The 24,767-nt window shown below is 52.0% G+C and overlaps 1 protein-coding gene across 8 annotated transcripts in view; it reads right to left on the bottom strand.

Annotated features, from left to right (window-relative positions):
- TNFRSF1A (TNF receptor superfamily member 1A) overlaps positions 1-24,767 on the bottom strand; it is a 50,735-nt gene that overhangs the window by 1,986 nt on the left and 23,982 nt on the right. For 3 of the 8 annotated variants that reach the window (XM_055280969.2, XM_055280968.2, XM_055280970.2), the window contains 14 exons: positions 24,540-24,643; positions 24,173-24,336; positions 23,651-23,749; positions 23,340-23,457; positions 18,571-18,649; positions 18,408-18,465; positions 18,194-18,249; positions 17,971-18,046; positions 17,310-17,492; positions 3,338-3,491; positions 2,993-3,121; positions 2,619-2,768; positions 2,321-2,399; positions 115-188 (listed from right to left, as the gene is read on the bottom strand). In XM_055280969.2, coding sequence (XP_055136944.2) covers positions 115-188; positions 2,321-2,399; positions 2,619-2,768; positions 2,993-3,121; positions 3,338-3,491; positions 17,310-17,492; positions 17,971-18,046; positions 18,194-18,249; positions 18,408-18,465; positions 18,571-18,649; positions 23,340-23,457; positions 23,651-23,749; positions 24,173-24,336; positions 24,540-24,643 — 1,523 coding nt within the window. Of the gene's footprint in view, positions 1-114; positions 189-1,137; positions 1,679-2,320; positions 2,400-2,618; positions 2,769-2,992; positions 3,122-3,337; positions 3,505-11,012; positions 11,425-16,097; positions 17,493-17,970; positions 18,047-18,193; positions 18,250-18,407; positions 18,466-18,570; positions 18,650-23,339; positions 23,458-23,650; positions 23,750-24,172; positions 24,337-24,539; positions 24,644-24,767 lie in introns of those variants that run through there. The other 5 variants (XM_063639802.1, XM_055280971.2, XM_055280973.2 and 2 more) reach the window with 5 other exon arrangements.

Here is a 24,767-nt window from a genome sequence, read left to right as displayed (position 1 = left end):
GGAGTGGGCAGAGGGTGGCCGCACGGATAGATGGGTGGGTGGGATGGATGGACGGGGGGTGGCAAGGAGAGGGAGAGGGCAGGTGAGCATGGGCACCAGGTCACTTCTCCTCACCTGAGTCCTCAGTGCTCTTAACATTCTCAATCTGGGGTAAGCACAACTTCGTGCACTCCAGGCTTTTCTTACAGCTAAAAGAAGAGATGGCGCTGGTGAATAGAGGCCCTACCATTGGAGGAACACAGAAAAACAACCACACGGATTGTTGGACATCCTTTCTTTACAAATATTTTTGCTGTCTCTTGATATAATTTGTTTTGGGAACTGATGCAGAAGAATGAAACACAGTTAATCATAGGATCATTTAATTTTAGAATTGGCAGGGATCTTGAAAAGACTGTGTAGAAAATGTGAAAAGCAGTCAGGGTCAGGGTGTAAATTCCAGTTCATTCCTTGGCTAGCAGTGTGAATCTAGGCGAGCCATTAACCCCCAAGCCTCGGTTCCCTCATCACCACAGGGATCACCCACCTCTCAGGATTGAGGATTAAGCCAAATCATTATGCCTCATTTAATAAGTGCTTGAGAAGGTAGCTAGCTAGCTGTTATGGGATTGCTGTTTCATCACTGTTTTGCTGATAAGAATCCTTTGGCAAAGAGAGGTTAAAGGGCTTTTTCTTAAATGACACTGCTAGTTACAGTACCTGACTTTGGGGAGTTGGGGTCAAACATGCATGTGAAAAATTTAAAAACACATGTTACTGGGGCAGCCAGAGAGCACCCTGTAGAACTAGCAGACCTTCCATGTTGGGAGTTGTCACTGGACAGTGTGGAGTGATGAGAACTCTGTGGGATGGTGCTGGAAGGAACTTGAGAGAGTGAGTTCCCAGCAGGAAGCTGAAAGCAGGGAGAGGCACTTTAGCCCATCTCTCAAGCTCATGGTGAGAACCACATAGAATGGTATAAAAGTGATTTCAAGAAGAGATGAAGCCGTCCAGGCACAGTGGCTCACGCCTGTAATCTCAGCACTTTGGGAGGCAGAGGCAGGTGGATCACCAGGAGTTTGAGACCAGCCTGACCAAGATGGTGAAACCCCATCTCTACTAAAAATACAAAAATTAGCCAGGCATGGTGGCACGTGCCTGTAATCCCAGCTACTCGGGAGGCTGAGGCAGGAGAATTGCTTGAACCTGGGAGGCAGAGGTTGCAGTGAGCCGAGATCGCGCCACTGCATTCCAGCCTGGGCGACAGAGCAGGACTCTGTCTCAAAAAAAAAAAAAAAGATGAAGATCAATGGAAAATAAATAGCTTTGTGTCAGACATGTTGTAGGTTTTGTTTGTTTTTGGTTCTCACAAATTCACCAAATGAATGTCATTATGCTTACTTTAAATATAAGAACGGTAAGGCCCAGGCCAGGCGTGGTGGCGGCTCATGCCTGTAATCCTAGCACTTTGGGAGGCCAAGGAGGAAGATTGCTTGAGCCCAGGAGTCTGAGGCCAGCCTGGGCAACATAGTAGGACCCTGTCTCTACAAAAAGTAAAAAATTAGCTGGGTGAAGTGGTGTGTGCCTGTAATCCCAGCTACTCAGGAGGCTAAGGCAAGAGGATAGCTTGAGTCCTGGAGGTGGAGGCTGAGCCATGGTTGCGCCACTGCACTCCAGCCTGGGTAACAGAGTGAAACCCTGTCTCAAAAAAAAAAAAAAAAAAAAGCCAAAAGAAAAGTCGGGCTCAGAGATGTTAAGAAACTTGCCCGAGGTCACATAGCCAGTAAGTGGCTATGCTGGGGTTCAAACTCTGAGAGCCCTCAGAGTTTATTCTTTGCAAGTGAGTGACAAGAACAGCCTCTGTGGAGCCAGGAGTGAGGAGGCCTAGACAAAGTGACTAAGGAGGAAATACCATATTGCATCAAACCTAAGGCGCCATCAAGAATAAAAGGCAGTTTTCTTTACATTACTACCCAGACGCAAACAAAGCTGCCAATTCAACCATGACGAATCATCAATTATAGGAAGTTTGATTTCAGAGCTGTAAGAGTGTATGTCCTAGAACCAATGAACTATCGTAGATCCAAGAATCTACATATCTGAGTTGGAAGGGCTGCAAGTCCTTGGGGCATGATCTTCTATCCTCAAAGACTTCTTCAGATTTGAAGAGCAAGGGGAAGGACTGCCTGGTGTCTTAATGAAGTGTCTCCTACTCAGCCAGTAGGAGCCTGAGCACTCTGGGGCATCCTGGCATCCGTTGCCCCGCTAATGGCTCCCACCACAGTCACCCGTCCCAACCCATGCTACCATCCAGTGCCCAGCAGCTCTCAGAGATACTCACTTACTACAGGAGACACACTCGTTTTCTCTTAGAAAGAAGCCTGCATGGCAGGTGCACACGGTGTTCTGTTTCTCCTGGCCTGTAGGGAGAAGTGCGGCACAGCTAAAGGAGGAGCGCCTGCACCCCCACCCCACAGGACAGAGGAATTGATGAGGGACAGGGTGGGGGTGGCCAGAGAGGGGTTGGTTGTCAGACCCACAGACTACAGGAGGGGGAAGGAAAGGAAGTGCCACCACATGGGGAAGGGGCCAACCCCTGGGGTGGGGAGAGGGCTTGGCATCAGGAGAGCTGTGCTCACAGGAGAGGTGCACGGTCCCATTGAGGCAGAGGCTGCAATTGAAGCACTGGAAAAGGTTTTCACTCCAATAATGCCGGTACTGGTTCTTCCTGCAGCCACACACGGTGTCCCGGTCCACTGTGCAAGAAGAAATCTCCACCTGGCCCATTTCTGGTGAGGGGAGAAGATGGGGTATGAGTCCTGCATCCTCCTGTCCCTGCATCCCCTTCCTGACATACCCCTAAGTGTGCGTCTGTCTCTGTAACACACACTCACATCCATGCAGTGTCCCACAGACACACACACCTTCCTGCCCACACTCACCAGCCCACACACAGACAGGCATGCACACACCGCTCAAGACCCACCTGACTCTCCAGCCTGTGCACACTCACCCTTTCGGCATTTGGAGCAGCTGAGGCAGTGTCTGAGGTGGTTCTCTGAAGCGGTGAAGGAACCGCTCTCACACTCCCTGCAGTCCGTATCCTGCCCCGGGCCCGGACAGTCATTGTACAAGTAGGTTCCTGTGAATGGGGCAGCAGAGTTAGGCTGCGGGTGAGAGCTCAAGGAAGGAGCCCCATGCTAGGGACAACAGCCAGGGCCGATTCCCTGAAGTCTCTAGGAGAGGAGGGAGGGAGAAAATCCCAGCCCAGGAGAGGCAGCAAAGTTAGGGAAGAACATGCAGAGGAAGAAGCAGCACCCCAGACCTGAGGGCATTCACCGTTTCCACTTGCCCCTACCTTTGTGGCACTTGGTACAGCAAATGGAATTATTTTGAGGGTGGATATATTTTCCTTGGGGACACACACTATCTCTCTTCTCCCTGTCCCTGAGGTGAGGGACCAGTCCAATAACCCCTGAGGGGTGTATTCCCACCAACAGCTCCAGGAGCACCTGGGGAAGAATCGGGTAGAGGAGACACCATCAGGAGAGGGAGGGATGGGAAGCTTAGGGGCAGCAGATCTAAAATTTCCCGGGCTCAAGGCTTTCCTCAGTGAAACATTCTGCCCAGGCCACCCCACTCATGGAGTTTAGAGTTCTTCCTTGAAACTTAGACACTTGGGACCATACAGTCTGATGCTTCATTGTTCTCTAGTTGTCCTGTGTGTTCATTTTTGTTCCCTCAACTCAAAGCTAGTAGGCCCCAGATCTAAGCTGTATTTTTTTTTGAGGCAGGATCTTGCTCTGTTGTCCAGGCTGGAGTGCAGTGATGCAATCACTGCAGCCTCCACCACCCACGCTCAAGCAGTCCTCCCACCTTAGCCTCCTGAACAGCTGGGACTACAGGCGTGCACCACCATGCCCAGCTCATTTTTTTTTGTTTTTAGTAGAGGCAGGGTCTTGTTCTGTTGCTCAGACTGGTCTCAAAATCCTGGGCTCAAGTGATCCTCCCACCTTGGCTTCTCAAAGTGCCAGGATTACAGGCGTGAGCCCAGCCCTGTATTTTATCCTTACTGTGAAATCCCCCACAGCAGCTAACAGTGCCGGACACAGGGCAGATGTTGAAAGGATGTGTTTTTGATTGGGAATTGGCAGGTTACTTCAGTGATGGCCCTTTCTTCCAACAAGCAGCCCTAAAGATTGGGGTGGTGTTTCTCCATCTGGGTGCTGGGTTCACCGTGTGATCACTTTGTGAACATTCACAGAGGTAAACAATGAGGATCTATGCACATCCCAGGAGTATGTTACACCATGAAAAGCTTTCTGAAAAAGTCAGCTGGTGGTGGGGGCGAGTGATGTTCCCGTGAGCACCACTCCTGGGGAGTGGGCAGAAGCAGAAGGAAGTTTATTTACATGTTTGTATCAAACCTTCCTCTGCCTCCTGTCCTCACATTCCCTGGCCCATCCCCTCCACCTCAAAATTTACAAACACCCAGGGTTGGCAAGGACAAATGGGGAGGAGAGTAAAAGGGAAAGGTTGGGGATCCCACATGGGTAGACGGGGGACAAAGTTGAAATGGGGGCAGGAGTGGGCAAAGGTGTGCAGGACACAGGCAAATAGAGCTGGCCAAGGCTAGTGACCCAGCTTGGATGACTGTCAGGTCAGAGCTGAGGGCGTGCTGGGGAGTCCTGGAGCCCCCTGCATGCCATGGCATTCCGGAAGGTATGCTTTGCAGTCTCAGGCCAACCCCACAGCCACTAAACGGCTTGTCCTGTTCTGGCATCAGTGGCAGGAAAGCAAAGCCAGGAGTGGATATTTAGCTCTAACTTGGACTTTGATCTCTGCCAGCTTCATTTCTGGTTTTCCCTGGGCTTCAGTTGTTTTTTTTTTCTACTATACGAGGCATTTTGTGTAAAGATAAGAGGGTGTCCTCAACGTCTGTTAAACACGGGGGAGCAACTGACTCACTCCAGATCACAGAAACCCCAGGGCAGGGAAGGAGGGTCAGGCAGCCCACAGCCACCCAGCCTCACCAACTCCACATTTCGGAGCAGGAGGCCAGTCACACCTGAGTCAGCCACGGGGAGACGCTGCAACTGTAGCTGTGCAGGCCCGGAAGTTCAAGCCTCAGCCGCAAACATGGGAAGCCACACACAGAAACACAACAGCAGCCCCGCAGGTGGAGGCGTGTGCCCCTGCTCAGAGGACAACAACCTTCCCCTGCCCACGCCAGCCAACACCGTGCCACCTCCCCTGAGAACAGGACTGGGGCTTCCAGGGCAACAGGAAGGGTTTGGGGTGGTGATGGGAAGAACTTCCCAATCCTGAAGTGTGGTTCCTTTCCCCGAAGAAGCCACTGGAGCACCTAAGGTCACTGGCTCTTTGAATCCCATCCAGGGGGCTTGAAGCAGAGTCAACAGGCAGAGACAGAGTCATGACGAAGAACTGGGGGACGCCAGCCCCAGACAGCCTTAAAGGGAGCTTTTTAAGGGACCTCTGGCCAGTGGGGGATGAGCCTCCCTGGAGGGAGGAAGGGAGAGAGGCTTTCTCAGGCCATGTGTTCCCTTCTCTTTCCAGCACTCTGGGGGTTAAGTCAGATCTGGGAAAGGGAAATCTTTTCCCAGCAACTCCGCCCCAGTGACTCAGGCCAGAGGGAGGGAGACCTAGGGAGGGGAGAGGGAACTAGCAGCTTCCCCAGCTCCTCAAGGGTCATGAGTCAGCAGAAAGGCAGAAGGCACCAGCCTGCAAGTGGGACTCCATCTAATCCCTTCTTCCTATGGCCCAGTCCCTCCTTCCCATCCCCACTCAACCCCCTTTCAACCCCTCCCCATTCAAAGAGCCAGGCCACAGACCCTTGTCCCACTTGGCCCATGTGTTCCGGGAAATGCCTCCCTCTTCCCAAAGGGAAGTCTCCCTCGACCCTGGCTTCCGCCCATCAGGTCTGCGCCCTCCCTTCCCTGAGGGCCACTTGGCTCCTCCTAGCCCCTCAGTGGCCTTTAGCTGAGGCCCCACCCCAGCTCCTCCTCCCAGTTCAACAAGTCTCCAACAGCTAAACCCGTTCCGTGAGCTCTCACTCCATCCCCCAACACTCCCCAGTCCCAGCAGGAAGCAAGCCAAGGCTGCCCTCCCACCCTGGGTTCACCGCATTCCCACAGCCTGGCTGGTTCTGACCAGTTGTGCTGGGTTTGGGGGCCTCTCTGGGGTCCCCAGACAATCCTTAGGAAACGAGGCCAGTTCTGAGTCTCCACAGCCCCTCCCCAAGCCCACTGGCAATACAGGAAAGCCTCCAGAGCCCTGAACACCCACTTCCAGGAACGAGGGAGCAGGCAAGAAGGGATGCCGGATGGAAGAACCAGCCCTGCTTCCCAGGCTTCCCCTGGCCCCCAGAACGCTCCAGGTCAGCCCTCTCTGATCCCTAGGAGCCAGGGCCCTCAGACTCCTCACTACTGGACACCACTGCTGGCACCAGCTGGCCCCAGTGAGCCCAGTCCTCAGCAGTTGCATAAATGAAGCAAAACAGCAGAAACAGGAGGTGAGCTCTTTAGGCCCAGACTCCAGCCTGGAGCAGAAGGGCAGGAAGCTGGGGTGCCTGTGGAGAGACAGTTGAGGGGGTGGCCCAACACCCCTCCAACTCCCCCACAGTTTCCGCCAGAGGAGGCTTTAAAGTGTGACTTCCTGTGCTGGGGCTGCAGAGTGAGGAGGCGATGCTGAGATCGGCCTTGTGGTCTGACCCTGATCCAGCCACCTTGCAGGGACCCAATTAGTCTTCCTTTCCCCTCATTCATGTGTCTGTTCATTTAATGTCAAGGTGTTGGGGGAGGTCATGGCAGCTTCTCCTCCAAGGGCCCAGTTGAGATCCCATCTCCCTCCCGTGAAGCCTCCATTGATGATGTCTGTTTCCTCCACCCCAGCTCCTTAGAAACCCATAGCCCCTGTGAACTGGAAGCACGTGAACTGACCCTATCGACTTTTGGCTCTTATCATAATATGGTTATGCTGGGTGACAGATATGATCTCCCCAAAGTGACCATGAACCTTGTAAGATGAGAGATCAAAGAATGTCTTGGTCAGAAAGTGTCTTATCCTCCCCAGGTGTCCTCTCAGCTCCCAGAACCAGGCCTCCAGACTGGGAGCAGATAAATATGGATCAACTGATGGATCTAATGACTCATCTGTCTTCCACTCTAGTAGAAGCCAGTGATTCCCAAAGAGGGAGGTGAGGAGACAGCACCCCTGGTAGGACTATATTTATCTCCGGGGGAGAGTTTTCAGACCATCCCCCCACCTCCCCACACACAAGCACATACACCCTGACTGAAGAGTCTGGTGTGCTCCTCTCCTTTTGAGAACCCCTGATGAGTGAACACAGTGCGTCCGAATGATACAAAGGCAGAAAGAAGTTGCAGCATGTCTCCTCTAGCTTGGTAGGCGCACCCTTCCACATGACCACTCCCTGACCCTTAACATGCCCCAGACGGAATTCATCCATCTCCTCACCTAGACAGATGACACACCATCGACTTCCCAGACAAATGCTGCGAACTTGCCACGCTCTGTCCCCAGGGCCCCATCCCTATCCCTGCCGCCATCCCATGTGTGAGTTCATCTTGCCAGGCCTCCCCCTGTGATCTCTCAGTCCTCTCCACATCCCTGGGTTGCCTCACACCTGGATTATTGCAGGTGTCTTCTAGCCTCTCTCCTGCTCCCATCCATCCTACACACCTTTTTTTTTATCTTCATTCAGGCTTTCACTTGCACGCACAAGTGTGTGAACCTTCCTCTGCATCTCCAGGACCTGGCTCCAAACAGCATGTCCATGGTCATGGAAATGATCTGAGTAAGCACTTCCAGAGATGCCTCTCTACTTGTTTTTTTTTGAAACAGGGTCTCACTCTGTCGTCCAGGGTGAAGTGCAGTGGCACAATCTTAGCTCACTGCAACCTTCTCCACCAGGATGGAATGTAGTGGTGTGGTCAGGGCTCACTACAACCTCCACCTCCCGGGCCCAAGCCATCCTCCCAAGCTCAGTCTCCCAAATAGCTGGGATGACAAGCACGCCCCGCCATGCCCCGCTAATCTTTGTATTTTTTGTAGAGACAGGGTTTTGCTGTGTTGTCCAGGCTGGTCTTGAACTCCTGGACTCAACCAATCCACACTCCTCGGCCACCTGAAGTGCTGGAATTACAGGCATGAGCCACGGCACCCATCTGAGATGCCTCACCTCACTTCTAATCGCAATCCGGGCACAGAGTGTGCCCTAGGTGAACAGCTTCTGAATAAACGAATGAATGAATTCCTCCACCTGGAACCATATTCAACACTCTTCCTCCATCCTCTCCCCCACTCCCTCTAATTTTCCCATTCACATTTCTTAGTGTTTCTCAACATGGTCTTTCCACTCCTGAACCAAGGTGCCTGGCTTCCTGCCACCCTGCCCATCAACACAAAATCCCATCTCTCCATTCCTCTCCTCTTCCTCACATCAGTGTCCAACTCTGCTTCCCTCCTTTATAGCTCCCTGACAGGCAGTGACTTCAGGTGTCAGCTCCACATCCACTTTTCTATGAGGCTTTCCCTCCCCCATCCCATCTGACCCACCTCTTGTTCCTTAATTCATTCAGCAAATAGTTAAGGGACACAGTTTATGTGACAGGTCCTGTATGGGTGCTAGGGATGTTGAGGTGGATAATACACAGCTCGTGCTCTCAAGAGCTCTGGCTTGAGTCAAAGACAGTCAGTTGTAGGCACTGAGATCTATACAGGGAGTGCTGCAGTTGCACGGGGAAGGACACTGAAGCAGCGTGGGGAAGCTCCTGAATTTTCTGGAGCTTAGCACAGGAGCTGAGACCTGCTAAGCAAGGCAAGACAATGGACTAAGGCTCATCTCCTTCCCCAGTTCCTCCTCCTCCCCCTGGTGCTGCAGGACACCACATCACAATGCATTTGTGGATATTTTCCTCGGGATTGCTCTGAAATCATTTTTTCACTGTAAGCCATCTTGGTTACCAGGCTGGAAGCTCTTTGAAAGCAGCAAAATCCTGTTTGCTTTGCCACAATCTCTCCTGTATCATTCTTCCCTACTCCCCTACCCCACTTCTCTCTCTCTCTCTCTCACACACACACACACACACACACACACACACACTGTGATCTCTGCAGTGCCCATTGAATGGTGAGAAATTCAGAAGGGTGTTGCATTCCCTTTGTTTCCCCTTTCCTCCAGCTCCAGGCCAGGCTTCTGTCCCTTAGGAGACATAATCCCACCTGGGCTGAAGCACCCCAGGATGCAGGCACTTCCCTTCACCTGTTCAAGCTACCTTTACCCTCTGTTTTCCAAACACAGGTAGCCACCCAGTAATCACTACTAATCACAGCAATATAAAAACTTTGTTGAGTGCTTTCTATTTGCTACAACCTATTCCCCCGATGGGCTGTCAAAGCTGTGGGCAGGGATTTTGTTCTCTGCTGTAATCCCAGCACCTATCACAGTGTCTAGTCCAGAGCGCACATTTAATAAATCAAATGAACACTTAACATGTATCAGTCTATTCAATCTTCAAAACAACAGTATGAGGTCACGACTGTGACACCCATTTTGGAGATAAAGAAACGAAGGCATGGAAGGTTAGGTTATATAAGCTGCCCTTGTTCATGCAGGAGGTATGTGAGGGAGCCAGGGCCACCGCCAAACAGAAAACAGAAGCAGGATGTCAGGGCAGCTGGCTGGTGGGGAGACCGTAGGGGAAGGACAGTGGGAAGAAGGGAAGAGGGGGTGGGACTAAGGAGGCAGCAGGAGGCAGAAGAAGAGTGAGACCCTGACGAGAGACGTGCTGCCTGGGGACCTGGGGCTGAGACCAGAGTGGAGCAGAGAGGAGGGGAAGGAGGATTAGCGAGAAAAGATTTCAAAAAAAGAGGCTCTGAGAAGTCTGAGGAGAGTCTGGGGAGATTGTTGGAAGAAAGGAATGGTGGGAGAAGAAGAGTATAAGGCACTGAAGAGAGGGGAGGTAGGCACAGCCTTCAGAGGCCGGGCAGTGCAGGGCCACAACAGGGCAGGGAAAATCTGCCCGACTAGATGGGCCCAGGGCATCTGAACAGGATGATTCCCGGACCAAGACATGGAGGACGATCAAGGATACACTGAAACAAGGCTGAGGCCAGAGAAAGGGACATTTTCCAGTGACGAAAACAACTTTCTACCAACTTCCCCAAACTGAACTGTAGAATAAGAAACCAAGGGATTGTTGCTTAGGTCTGTAGGAAGCAGCGGGGAGGGGAAGCTGGAGCACAGGCTCAGGGACACTGACCAGGTGGGGGTAGGGCTAGCTCCCTGGGAAGGCTCAGTCCCACAGAGGCCACCTGCCTAGCAGCAGGCAAAAGGGTAAAGAATGTCCCCAGGTGAGAGGCCGGGGCTTGGCCAGGGCACTGGGGACACTGTCCACTGGGTTGCCCTGCCCCACCAGTGTCCCAGCCCATTCTCAAATACCTCCCACCACGAGCATCCCAAACCCATCACACCACCCCATCCCCGCTCCTCAACTCACTCCCCGACTTCACCAGCCGCCAAAATCCTGCACTACGGGGTGTGCTCCGCCAGGTTCCACAGGCAGCCTCGCCTCCCCACAGCCCAACGCATTCCAGGCCAGCCAGCCGACCGGAGGGACGGAATTCAGAACTGTCTGGACTCCCCGAGCGCTAACCTTTCTACTCCCACTCCCTTCCTTTCCCCGCCAAATCTGCCCCACCCTGGGCCTATCTCCTGCCCACATTCCCTTGGCCCCCCGCAAACTTCCACGGCTGTCAGGGGCCAGGGCTTCCTTTTACTCTCTCCCTTTCAAACTTCTCCCATTCCCCTGCCTCAGTGCAGCCCCTACTCCAAAAGGCGGATGAATCGGAACCCCACACTGGCAGTGGCTGAGGTTAGGACCTGCAGGCCTGAGGCTGGAGCCAGGACCAGGCCCGGGCAGGAGAAGGCCCATGCCGGCCGGACGGTGCCTCGCCCACCAGCCCACTCTTCCCTTTGTCCCTGGTCTCACCAGTGGCAGCAGCAGGTCAGGCACGGTGGAGAGGCCCATGCCAGACAGCTATGGCCTCTCACTCCCCCATTTGGGCTCAGGGCAGTGTGGCAGCGGCAGTGCTGGCGGCTTCCCGGGACTCGGTCTGTCCAGGACGTCCCAAGTGCCTTGGGGTCACAGTTGAGGGTTCAGACTCGGGCATAGAGATCACGGCCTGGTCCCAGTGATCTTGAACCCCAAAGGCCAGAACTGGAGCCTGAGTCCAGAGAATTCTGAGAAAATTAAAGCAGAGAGGAGGCGAGAGAAGGTGGGAGGGGAAGAGTGAGGCGGTGTTGCAACAGCGGGACAGGAAGAGCTGGAGGAGGAGGCCAGAGGAGGCGGGAGGAGGAGGCCCAACGTTCTTTAACTCTTTGTAGTCCAGTCACAAGCACAGGAGTCCCAGATCTGGCTGCCTTGCGCCCCCAACCCACCAATCCGACCACTCCCAACCAAACACCAAGGGGCAATAAGCCCCTTGCCCGCATCACTAGCCTTTCCCAAACGGATCACAGCAGTGAAAAGACCCAGAGTTTGGGAGTCAAATTCTCTGGGTTCCAGTTCAGAATGCTTAGCTTTTTAGCTAAGAATGTGTCTTGGACACATAACTGAACCTCTCAGACACGTAACTGAACCTCTCTGGGTCTGTTTTCCAATTTGCAGAGTGGAGATAACCTGTCTCCTGGGGTTCCTGTGAGGATTTGTTCAGATGGGAGAGATATAGATAAGCGTCTGACACATGATAGGTACTCCATGTCCCTTAGTAATCCTCCCCTTTACTCCAGAGTTCTCCACTAGCCTCCTAGTCTCCCTCTTTCTTGGGAATTTACTGATGCTGTCCAAACTTCAAAGTAAGTCCTAACCCTCGTTTTCTGCTCTGACTGGGTCCCTGCCACTCCTCACCCCAGGTCTCATCCAGTCTCTGCCTGGCCAGGTCCCCCCACCCTGCCCCACTGTTGATCCTGGCTCTGCCACCAATCATGGGACATCAGGCAACTCCTCTCCTAAGCCTTTGTTGGTTCCTCATTTATTAAATAGGGGTAATGATGCCCACCCACCTACATGGGGAAAGTAATGCCATGAGGATCAATGAGACATATCCACGCTGCTGCTGTGGAAATAAAAATATCTCCATCAGGTGTTCCTAGCATATTCCCAGTGCCCTTTTCCTAAATATTCCAATACGTCAATTATAATTCACCTTAGAGATCATCTACTACAACCCCCTAGGTTTTTTTATTTCTTCGTTTGCTTGTTTTTGATTTTTGTTTTGGTTTTGAGGGTCCGCTCTGTTTCCCAGTCTGGAGTGCAGTGGTACCATCACAGCTCACTGCAGCCTCGACCTCCCAGGCTCAAGTAATCCTCCCAACTCAGCCTCCCAAATAGCTGGGACTATAGGTGCATACCACTATGCCCGGGTAATGTTTGTATTTTTTGTAGAGACAGGGTCTCACCATGTTACACAGGCAGGTCTTGAACTCCTGGGCCCAAACGATCTGCCCACCTCAGCCTCCTAAAGTGCTAGGATTACAGGTGTGAGCCACCATGCCCGGCCAACTGCCCAGTTTTATAGAGAAGAAAATTGAGGTCCAGAAACCCCATGTGCCAGGAGGCAGAGCCAAGAGAGAACCCTGGACTCCCGACTCCCGGTCCAAGGGCCCCTTTGGCTATGAGAGACACACTACCACTTTTTCTGTCGCTGAGTCAGACCCCACATCCTGACTCTGGTTACTTTATGCCATCCTCATTGATGCAGACATCTCCCAAGAGAATCCTACAACAAAGGTACCACATTTACCCAACTATCTTCTTGGTACAATGACCTTCCCTACACTCAGCCCTCCCCAAGGGCCTGCAGCTGCTGAGGCTGCTAGAAATGCAGGCAGGCAGAGAAGGGGGAGGTCCTAGGGCTTTGGAACTTGAAACCAGAGCTCCTCACCCCTTCTTCCTCTGAGATGACCTCCCATTCCCAAGTCCACCATCCCCTGGCTCTTCCTGGCTTCCCTTCTGTGATCCGTAGATGAGAATGGAACTTCGGTGTCCCTCACTGTGGGGGGAGCCGACTTTACTTCACCCCATCGTCCAGCTTCTGGAGACCTGTAGGGTTGAAGCTGGATTCAGAAAGGAAGCAGCTCACCACCATCACAAAGGGAGACCCCAGGGACAGTAGAAGCGAACCCAAAGCAGTGTTCTTGAAGAAGCAAGGGCCTTAGAATCAAGTGCAAGTTTCCAATATGGAGCAGCGAGAAGAACCTCGGTCTGCTCATCTAAAAAATGGGAAACCTGCTGGTACCCTTCATAGAGCTGGCTTGATGCTTAAATCAAGCATATAAAGTGTTTAGCAAATGTTTGCTATATATTAAGCATTTAATAAGTGGTAGCAATTATTTTTTTTTTTTTTTAAACAGGAGCTTGCTCTCACCCAGGCTAAAGTGCAATGGTGCAATCATAGCTCACCTAACCTAGAACTCCTGGCCTCAAGCTAGCCTACCACCTCAGCCTTCTGAGTGGCTAAGACTACCATCGCACACCACTATGCCCAGCTAGTTGTATTAATGATTAATAACAACTTCAGAAGGATAAGTAATACATGGGAGTGTGGTATGTGAGAGGGCAGCAAAAAAAAAAAAAAAAAAGGCAGAGCACGGTGGCTCACACCTGTAATCCCAGCACTTTGGGAGGTTGAGGCGGGCGGATCACAAGGTCAGGAGTTCGAGACCAACCTGACCAACATGGTGAAACACTGTCTCTGCTAAAAATACAAAAATTAGCCACGCGTGGTGGCGCATGCCTGTAATCCCAGCTACTCAGGAGGCTGAGGCAGGAGAATTGCTTGAACCCGGGAGGCAGAGGTTGTAGTGAGCCGAGATCCTGCCACTGCACTCCAGCCTGGGCAACAGAGCAAGTCTCTGTATCAAAAAAAGAAACCAACTTCAATGTCCTAGTTTTTTTTTTTTTTTTTTGATAGAGTTTCACTCTTGTTGCCCAGGCCGAAGTGCAGTGGCGCAATCTCGGCTCACTGCAACCTCTGCCTCTCGGGTTTAAGCAATTCTCCTGCCTCAGCCTCCCAAGTAGCTGGGATTATAGGCATGTGCCATCATGCCCAGCTAATTTTTTGTATTTAATAGAGACGGGGTTTCACCGTGTTAGCCAGGTTGGTCTCAAACTCCTGACTTCAGGTGATCCACCCACCCTGGCCTCCCAAAGTGCTGGGATTACAGGCGTGAGCCACCACACCCGGCCTCAATATCCTATTTTTAATGTTATAAGGTATTTCTAATAGTCTGTGCAAAGTGCCGAAGCCGTGACACATAGCCTGGCACAAAAGGAGAATATTTTTCAATATTTAGGATAAATGCGTATTTACTCAATAACTTTACAACTTTGACATGTCATATTACATTTTTCAATAAAATTTTGTTTCGAAAAAAAGAAAAGACGGTGAGAAGTGGGTGGATCTAGGAATATGAAAAGCTAACACATTTCGTGGAGGAGGTGAGAATGAGACCATCATCCCTCATCGTGGTCAGAGGAGATGGAGAAACAGGAGAGAGGCAGACTAGGGATGACAGAATTGGCTGTTAGGGCTTATAGAGCAAAGGATGAAGAAAACAGCTACAGAGAGCAGGGACCTTCCTCCCCCATCATGGCGCACACACACACACACACACACACACGCACATGCTTAACCCAAAGCGTCACTGGACTCCAAGTCCAGGTGACGTGGGTTCTAGCCCCAGACCTGCCATTCGGACTCTGTGTGTCACAGTGTGGCAGGGTGAGTCATAGAAAGGGAGCTGGGTTCATGGCAGTTTCTCTAAGAATTATGAAGTTCAGCAAGTCACTTCAACTACTAAGCCTGATAAGGCAAATGAGTCAACTTGAACCCTTTTATCGCTAACAGCCTGATTCCAACTCCTAACCCCAGGGTACATACAGGAGTAACCCATAGACAAGCAAAAGGAGATAAGGAGACAGCTCTGGGGAAAAAAGCAGGAGGCAGGAGAAGCAGGAGCCTGGGGGAGCTGACTGCGGTCATCCGTAATACATCTGGCTATGTCCGGCAGGTCCTCCTGCCCCAGCCAGAGGAGAGGGCACTGGGGACCAGGTGGGCCAAGGCTGAGGCCGAGGGGGCAGACAAGTGCCGTCTGCACCTGAGGGCTCTGACGGAGGAGACTGCAACACCATTTCCCCTTCATCAGCTCAAGTCCAGGAAAGGGAAGTCAGCAGTCATCACACTGTTTCAGGTCATGACCCTATCTACCTTCCTACCCGTCACCAGCTCCTTCTCCTCTTTCCCCAAAAGTCTCTTTCTCCTTTGGCTCCTCAGAACAGGGAGACTGCAATTAAGATGAATAAGACTAAGGTGGCAGGGACAGAATCCCCAAAGATGGTGAGAAAGGGTCACTTCTGGATTCCAGGTCTTATGCTGGAGTGGGGGAGAAACCAGGATCAGAGAGCTGGAGTTCCACTCGCACATCCTTCAGCCCCTCCCTGGACCTCAGTCTCTCCTTTACTAAAGCTGGGAGGATTCCCTGTGCCCCTCTCTTCAGTCATGTACCAGTAAGACCATATAAGGCTTTGCATTTCCAGGAGAAACTGGCCTGACCCTCATCATCCTCCACCACCACCAGGCAGCTGATGGGAGGCAGGCAGATGAGGATTCATTGCTGCCAGGTGGTAAGTGGGACTCAGCAAATGGAGTGGGGGTTGGGGAGGTTAGTGATGATGGTGATTAAAGCAGAGAAGGAAAAGGAGGTTCAGACACTGGAGAGGGCAAGTCTCCCCAAACACTGTGAGGTAGGTCCCCTGAAGGGGTGGCATCATGTCTTCCCCCTTCCACCCTAACATGGCCACGGGCACATAGCAGACGCTCAGCAACGCCCATGGAGGAATTCACCAGAACGTTTGTCCCTCTTAAGACCCCGTGAAGAATGGTCACTTCCGTAGTACAGCCAAGGGGCATGGGAGTCTGTACACTCCCCCAGCCCCAGGACCTCCCAGAGCTTGGGTGGTGACTTGTATCCACTCCCTGCCCTCTTCATGATGCCCCATCCAGCTCTCTGGACATTCCTTTATGCAACAAACATTTATTGAGCTCCTGCCTACTTGCTCCAAGCAGGATGATGGGCTAGACATGGAGCATACATAAACAGGCAAGATTCAGTCCCTGACCACAAGGCCCTTACAGTCTAGTTGGGGAGAGAGACACAAATGTACAAGAAAGTATGGTGCAACAGCAATGCGCCAGCAGATGTTACAGTGTGCTACGGGAGCCCAGGAGAAAGGGAAGTGATCCATTTTGGGGAAGACAAGATGTGGCAGAAGCGTTCACAAAAGTAATGGTGTCTGAGCAGGGTTCTAAGGGATGCATAGGAGTTCTCTGGCAGATGGTTGGGGAAACTTTCAGGCTGAGGAAATATCTCGAGCAGACATGTAGAGGTGTGAAAGACACAGGGCAGAGGCGCTGGGGCATGGCTCTGTGAGGGCACAGGTATGAGGCTAGAGGAGCCCTGGGGCCGCCTTTACTTACACGGGTCTGCTCCAGCCCTAGCCCTCGGGAGTCAGGGAAGGGGAATTGCCTAAGTAACAAAGGGGGCTTTTGGGTGGGGTTTCCCACCCAAGTTCAAGAGGAGGAGCAGACATCTGTGCTACTGGAGAGCAGTGTGGCCAGGCCAGTCGGGGGCTGGCTGAAGCTGTCGCTGGGCAGGAAACCCGTGCATGCCTGTATGTACCCTTGGTTGTGTTTTGTCCTGGTTATCAGCCGTTTCTTAGGAAAGTTCCTTGTCAGAGCTCCAAGTTTGGCTTGGCTGATCCAAGGGAAAAAGAGACTTAGCTGCAGTTGGGTGGGGAAACCAGAGTGTTCAGAGGCAGTACCAAGGGGTACAGGGCTGGAGCCAGGGCACTTCTGGGCAGTTTCATCAGCCACTGTTCTTGGAGAAACTTCCTGAGCCCCTTACCCATCTTGCTTCCCCTCCACACATCAAAGGCAGTTTGGGCAGCTCTGAGAGGAAGCCCTGCACATCCCTTCAATCTTGCCAGGGCCAGCACCCTCCCACCAGAGGAGCATCTGCCTTGGTGCGAGGAACCTCCCCTTCCCTCTCAGGGCCCCTCCAGAGGACAGGCGGAGCCCCCCGGAGACGGGCAGGGGCCCAGGGTGGCATAGGCAGGGGGAGGGGCTGTCAAGGCTGGGGAGGGAGCAGGGCCTGCCTGGGACAAGGACAGAGACGTGGGGTGGGGGCAGAAGTGGGAAGGAGGGGAGGATGCCGGGGTGGAGGCTACCTCCTGCGCACCCCTGCCCCCTCGGCCTGGAGACCAGTATCGGCTTCGGAACCTTCGGAGCAGCATGAGGAACGTGATGACCAGCAGGTCAAAGATGAGCTCGGCCATCTCCACCACAGACAACACCGACGAGCCGAACCACAGGCTCCACTGGCTGCCCAGGTTGGACAGGAGGGTGACCATCTGTGAGAGGAGAGGTACACTGACGATGGGACAAAGGGTTCTGGATGGACTCTGGCAGAGGAGCCCCCATCCCTCCTCACCAAGCTGTCTCTCTTCATCCCCAGGGACCCCCCGCCCGAGTCCTCTCAGCCTCTCAGCAGCCCCCTGGGCTCCCTATCTCTGCTTCTGGCCAGTGTCACCCAGAGAAAACTGATAACTGGCCCACAGTCAGGGGCAGCTGAAATGGGGGCATGGCTCAAGCACCTTCACCCCAGCATCTAGCATGCCTGTCCCTCCCACCACCCCCAGAGACTTTATGCCCCGGCCGAGCTCCTTCTTCTAACCCTCCCAACCTCTCCCTTGACCCTCTTCTTTGATGTCCTGCCTTTGAGACTCAGAGCCTTCTGGCCCACAGAGACAACCTTCTGGTTTTCCCTGACAGCCGCCCTGCTAAGTAAGACCCCCAGAGCATCACAGGCTCCATCCAGGCACGACCTACCGTGACAGAAGGAGACTCAGAATTGGTTTTGTAGTTCAGCTCTTTGAAGAAGATGTTGACTTTGGCCACTCCATTTCTTAGGTGTGGGGCAGAGGGTGGGAAGAAATGGTAGAGGATGAACTTCCTGGACCTTCCTCTAATCAACCATATCGATCCCTCTTCCTAGGTCTATTTTCCCTCCCACAGATTCCTTTCTTGCGGCTGGGACCAGGGCAGGACTGACCTCTTGTTGTTGATGGTGTAATTGTTCTGTCGCGATAGCATCTGGAAGACCCATTCCTAGGAAAGAATGGGGGTGTCATCAAGGTCACTCCCATACGCTTCAGGGTTACCGGAATAGGGTTGTGTCAAACACACTCATACACATAATACCCAGAGAAGGCCACAGCATTACATGGGCACACACATCCCCCACCCGTCCCTTCCCCACATTCTACCTGGGATGTCACCGAGGGCCATCGTGAGTAACCAGCAGAGAGCTGGTAGCTGGTCACGCTGGGGATGGTGAAAGGTGCTCAGTGTCAGGGCAGAGCTCTCCCGAAGGCTTGGCTCGGTAACCTGTATTCCACCCAACCTGTCCCCGGGGAAGGGGACACTAACCTGCACGGCTTCCGGCACTTGGTGAAACAGCCCAGGTGGTCTGAGGAGAAGTCAACCTGGAGCTTATAGTAGCAGTAGCCTGTGGGTACAGAGAGATGCCTGTTCTCCTAGGGCACCTCAACTTTCTCTACCCCACACCCAAGAGGTCTCCCAAGATCCCTGGGTACTTACTTTACAAGAGCATTATTTAGCATTATAATGATGCCTTATGAGTGGCAGTACCAAGAAGTATTTAAGATATTAAGCTAGGCCAGGGACAGTGGCTCAGCACTTTGGGAGGCCGAGGTGGGAGGGTCGTTTGAGGCCAGGAGTTCAAGGCTGCAAGTGAGCTATGAGTGTGCCTTTGTACTCCAACCCTGGCAACAGAGTGAGACCTTGTCGCAAAAAAAAAATTTTTTTTTAATAAATTATTTTTTTTTTTGAGACGGAGTCTCGCTCTGTTGCCCAGGCTGGAGTGCAGTGGCGCGATCTCAGCTCACTGCAAGCTCCACCTCCCGGGTTCACACCATTCTCCTGCCTCAGCCTCCCGAGTAGCTGGGACTACAGACACCCGCCACTACGCCCGGCTAATTTTTTGTATTTTTAGTAGAAACGAGGTTTCTCTGTGTTAGCCAGGATGGTTTCGATCTCCTGACCTCGTGATCCACCCACCTCGGCCTCCCAAAGTTCTGGGATTACAGGCGTGAGCCACCACGCCTGGCCTAAAACATAAATTAATAAAGAAAGAAAATAAGCTAAGTCAGGTGAAAAACAAAACAGGACACACCAGTGTAAGGAAATACATGCTACGGACAAAAACGTAAATGCCATAAAGAAAAATGGGAACAGGCCGGGTGCGGTGGCTCACGCCTGTAATCCCAGCACTTTGGGAGGCTGAGGCGGGCGGATCACGACATCAGGAGATCGAGACCATCCTGGCTAACACGGTGAAACCCCGTCTCTACTAAAAATACAAAAAATTAGCCGGGCGTGGTGGCGGTTGCCTGTAGTCCCAGCTACTCGGGAGGCTGAGGCAGGAGAATGGTGTGAGCCCGGGAGGTGGAGCTTGCAGTGAGCTGAGATCGCACCATTGCACTCCAGCCTGGGTGACTGAGCAAGACTCCGTCTCAAAAAAAAAAAAAAGAAAAAAGAAAAAAGAAAAATGAGAACAATAATTTTATAAGAATAAGGGAATTAAGCCACAATAAGATACCACTTCATGCCCATTACGATGTGTATTATTTAAAAAAGACAATAGGCTGGGCGCGGTGGCTCACGCCTGTAATACCAGCACTCTGGGAGGCTGAGGCAGGTGGATTACCTGAGGTCAGGAATTCAAGACCAGCCTGGCCAACATGGTGAAATCCAGTCTACTAAAAATACAAAAATTAGCCAGGTGCGGTGGTGCAAGCCTGTAATCCCAGCTACTTGGGAGGCTGAGGCAGGAGAATCACTTGAACCCAGGAGGTGGAGGTTGTAGTGAGCCAAGATCATGCCACTGCACTCCAGCCTGGGCAACAGAGTGAGAGTCTTCTCAAAAAAAAAAATAAATAAAATAAATAAAAATTTAAAAAGACAATAACAAGAACTGGCAGGATGTGGAGAAACTGAAAACCTCTTATACTGCTGCTAGGGATGTACAATGGTGATGTCACTTTGGAAAACAGCCTGGCAGCTCCTCACAAAAGGTTAAACATAGATTACCATATGACCTAGCAATTCCACTCCTAGGTATACACCCAAGAAAATGGAAAACGTGTCCACACAAAAACTGGTACACAAATGCTCACAGCAGCATTATTCACAATAACCAAAAAGTGGCAACAACACAAATGTCCACTAACTGACAAATGGGTAAACAAAGTGTGGTCTATCCATACAAGGGAGTGCTGTTATTCAGCCATATAAAGGAATGAGGCACTGCTATTGCTACAATATGGATCAAGTTTGAAAATATTATGCTAAGTGAAATAAGGCAGACATGAGTGTCACACACTGTAAGATCCATCTATATGAAAGATTCAGAATAGCCAGGTGCAGTGGCTCACGCCTGTAATCCCAGCACTTTGGGAGGCTGAGGCAGGCGGATCACCTGAGATCAGGAGTTTGAGACCAGCCTGACCAATATGGTGAAACCCCATCTTTACTAAAAAATACAAAAATTAGCCGGGTGTGGGGGCATGCGCCTGTAGTCCCAGGAACTCGGGAGGCTGAGACAGAAGCATCGCTTGAACCTGAGAGGCGGAGGTTGCAGTGAGCCGAGATTGCACCACTGCACTCCAGTCTGGGCGACAGAGGGAGATTCTGCCTCAAAAAAAAAGATTCAGAATAGGCAAATCCATAGAGAAAGAAAGAATCGTGGTTGCCCAAGGGCTGGCAGTTGTGGAGGAGGGGAGGGAAGCTTGGGACTTGCTAATGAGTACAAGGTTTATTTATTTATTTATTTGAGACAGGGTCTCCCTCCATCGCCCAGGCTGGAGTGCAATGGCCTGATCATGGCTCACTGCAGCCTTGACCTCCTGGGCTCAGGTGATTCTCCCACCTCAGCATCCCAAGTGGCTGGGGCTGCAGGTGTGCACCACCATGCCCAGCTAATTTTTGTAAAGACAGGGTTTCGCCACGTTGCCCAGGCTGGTGTCGAACTCCTGGGCTCAAGTGATCTGCCCACCTTGGCCTCTCAAAGAGCTGCGATTACAGGCATGAACCACCTTGCCTGGCCTGAGTGAGTACAAGGTTTCTTTTGGGAACACTAAAAATATTCCAAAATTGATTATATGATGATTGCACAACTCTGGGACTATACTTAAAACCTAAAATTAAAAACTAAAATTTGACTAAAATGAAGCTGTACACTTTAAATGAGTGAATTGTATGGGATATAAATTATCTCAATAAAGCTATTACCAAAATAATAATAATAATAATAATGGAACTGTAGATTCCCCTCCTCCCGTTTCCCAAATTCTAAGTAAGGTTATTTTGTCATTATTGCTACTTTTAGTTCCTCACTCTGAAGTCCTTCTTCATTTCTGACCCAAATCCCTACCGGGGCTGGAGATCTTTAGGAAGAAGGGGAAGCAGCTGGCCCTCTTCTCCGGGGAAGTAAACCCTAGGAAATGCAACAGACTGTGCTTTTAGCCTTACTTCCTCTCTCATCCTCACAACTTCTCAGCAATCAATATTGTTATTTTTCACTCACAGATGTGCAAACCCACAACGTAGAAATAATTATTTGAGGGGAGGGAGAAATCACGGGTGGCATCTCCTCTGTCCCAGTCCTGTATACCCTGGGACGTGTCACATCCTCCCCCTGGACCTCAATTTGCTCATCTAAGACAGGAGGTGAGGCCAGATGGCCTTTGGGTTTCCCCCAGTTCTGATGTGCTACAATCCTCTAAGGTCAGAGAGACAGGAACCAGGAGGCCACGACTGGAAAGTCCAGGCAGAAGAGAACTGCGGAGCCAGCCCAGGGAAGGACAGAAGCGGAAAAGTCACCACAGACAGGAACAAGGCAGGGATGGCCGCTGAACTCTGGGGTGAGACAATCCGCTGCCTTTGAGGGCCTCCATGTCTCCAGTGCCCACTACCGTGTCACCTCCCATGATGGCCCTCGGCCCACCCTGTGGGACAGCTGGGCCCAGGGGAGAGCCCTGGGAGGAGGAACTGCAGGGGGAACAGGCCAGCTGTGCCAGGGAAGGGCATGCACTCCAGGAATGCAAACCCTTGCAGCTTCCACATTTTCTTTTTGTGATTTTCTTTCTCTCTCAGCTTCCTGGCACACAAATTCCCTGCCAAACAACTCAACCGTAGTCAAAAGGAAAGAGATTTGTCTACTCCTATACCAGGATAAGGAGGAGATTCCAAGGTGCTCCAAACTTTACTGATTGTGCCCTTGTTCAGGTAAAAAAAAAAAAAAAAAAAAAAAATCTTAAATAAGCAGGTCCAACACATGTATTTGATTTATAAATTACATACCTCTACTATTGAATGGATACAGTATGTCCATTCTAAAGCACATAAGATGGAAAATGTGAAGGAATGAGACAGACCCATGTAACTTCTAATAGTTTCTTCCTGCTCCCCAGGGAAGTGTTGTGTACCCCACCCAGCCCCTCCGGAGCCTGCCCAGCTAAGCGCCCTGGGCACTGAGCAGGGAAGCTGTGGGCAGAGCATGCACTGAAACCTTAGCAGCCAGCGAGGAACCGCTGGAGGTTTTCTCACGTGCTCTTCCTTCCTTCTGCTGCAGGTTGTTTTTAAATGGGACAATTCCTTGACAAACACACAAAGGCCAAAACAGAGAGACTGCAACACTGAGATGGAGGAACAGAGATAGAAGAGAGAGGGAGGCCAAGGCGGGCGGATCATGAGGTCAGGAGATTGAGACCATCCTGGCTAACAGGGTGAAACCCCGTCTCTACTAAAAATACCAAAAAAATTAGCCAGGCGTGGTGACAGGCACCTGTAGTCCCAGCTACTTGGGAGGCTGAGGCAGGAGAATGGCGTGAACCCGGGAGACAGAGCTTGCAGTGAGCCGAGATCGTGCCACTGCACTCCAGCCTGGGCGACAGAGCGAGACTCCATATAAAAAAAAAAAGAAAAAAAGAGAGAGAGACTGAGGGACAGGGAAACTGACAGAGGCAGAGACTAAAGGCTGAAAAACAAGAGAAGGAGGATTCATCCCAGCAGGTGGGAGCCGGAAGTCATCCCCACAAACAGAGGACTGAGAGGAAGAAGCGCCTCAGTGAGTACTGGGGTCAGTGGGGCAGGGCGGGGGCTCCCTGGAGTCTCACCCCAGGAACTGTGCTTTCTGTAGTCACAGTACTCCACATTCTGGGGCCGCGGATAGAAGATGTAGGCACAGCCACACTCCTTGATCATGCTATCCTGGAAGCAGGAGTGAATACACACCTGGAAGGGAGGAGGGTGGAGAGGAGAGGGGGTTCAGGCCTGAACTCAGCTGTTCTCTGCACAGAGCCTCCATCCTCTTTCCACCACCCCGCAGTTTCCCTCTCTCTCTCTCACATACACAACCCCTCCAGCTTTGCAGGACCAGCCAGGGCAGGCCTGGGAGTGGCTGCCACGGAATGAGGTTGGGCCTCACCTGCTGCGTGTACTTTGAAGGGTAAAGGTTCTTGACAGGGACATCACTGCCATTTTTGGTGCAGTCACCATAATCGCCCCCGAGTCTGTCCAGGGCTTCCTATGAACCCACATACACCAAGAGATCAGAGGACAGAGCAAGTGCCTCTGGGTTCTCTGCCTTCCCTCAGTTCCAGGTTGTATCTCACACCTGCCAGCCCCTCCTACCGGCCTCGCCCTCTCAATACATGCCTCCAGCCACCCCCATGCCCACCCACTGCTCATTTCAAGGCCACTGGGTCCAGAGCATCCCCAGAAATCCTAAGCATGCCCTGAATGCCTTCTCAGCACTTGTCCCCCAGGGTCCACCCTGCAGGGCTTTACTTCCCAGTGCCAGCCCCTCTGCCCCTCACTCCTGCTCCTGAAGACCTCCACATGCTGAAGGCCCACCCCACATGCTCTCCCTCTCCAGCCTCCCATGCCTCCCCCTTGCCCCTCTGCAATCTGAGGCGCTCCTTCCAGGCCTCCCAGTCAGCATCCTTGCCTTCCGCATGCTGATGGAGGTCTCCACGCCAGGCCGTAAGTTAAAGCCACCATCATCCATAAAGGCAGGTTCATCCTGCCCGTGCACCATTACCCGGGCCCCAGTCACTGTGGACAGCAGGGGAATGAAGTCATTCTGCTCTGCGCGCAGCATCAGGGACAGACCTAGGAGTGCAGAGAGAGCAGAGTTGGCAGAGGCGGGAATCCTAGAGAAGAGTTAGAAGATGGAAATCCACTCTCCCTTCCTTGCCCAGTCTCTGAGACAGCAGACAGGACCCCTCCCAGAAGCTCTAGGAGGTGAGCTCAAGGTGAGTACACGTGAGTCGCTGAGGCAGAGGGCGCCGTGGAGCAAGCAGGGAGTTGCTCACCATTGTTGATTCCAGGCATGGAAGACATCCAGAGGTTGGAGTTGTTCTTGTCATTGAAAGTATAGCAGTTTCCATACATCGGGTGGTGGAAGTGAGAGTAATTCCTTATCAGGAAAGAGAGAGTAGGGTCAGAGAGGAAAGTGTAGGTGGTCCAGGGAACAGGGAGATGAGGCAGAGAGAAATGTCCACTCCCTTAAACTCCTACAGGACTTGTGCCTTTCAGAGCCA

This window comes from Symphalangus syndactylus, chromosome 5, assembly GCF_028878055.3.
Source record: "Symphalangus syndactylus isolate Jambi chromosome 5, NHGRI_mSymSyn1-v2.1_pri, whole genome shotgun sequence".
NCBI classification, from domain to species: Eukaryota; Metazoa; Chordata; class Mammalia; order Primates; family Hylobatidae; genus Symphalangus; species Symphalangus syndactylus.
This window is presented reverse-complemented; position numbering and strand designations above follow the sequence as displayed.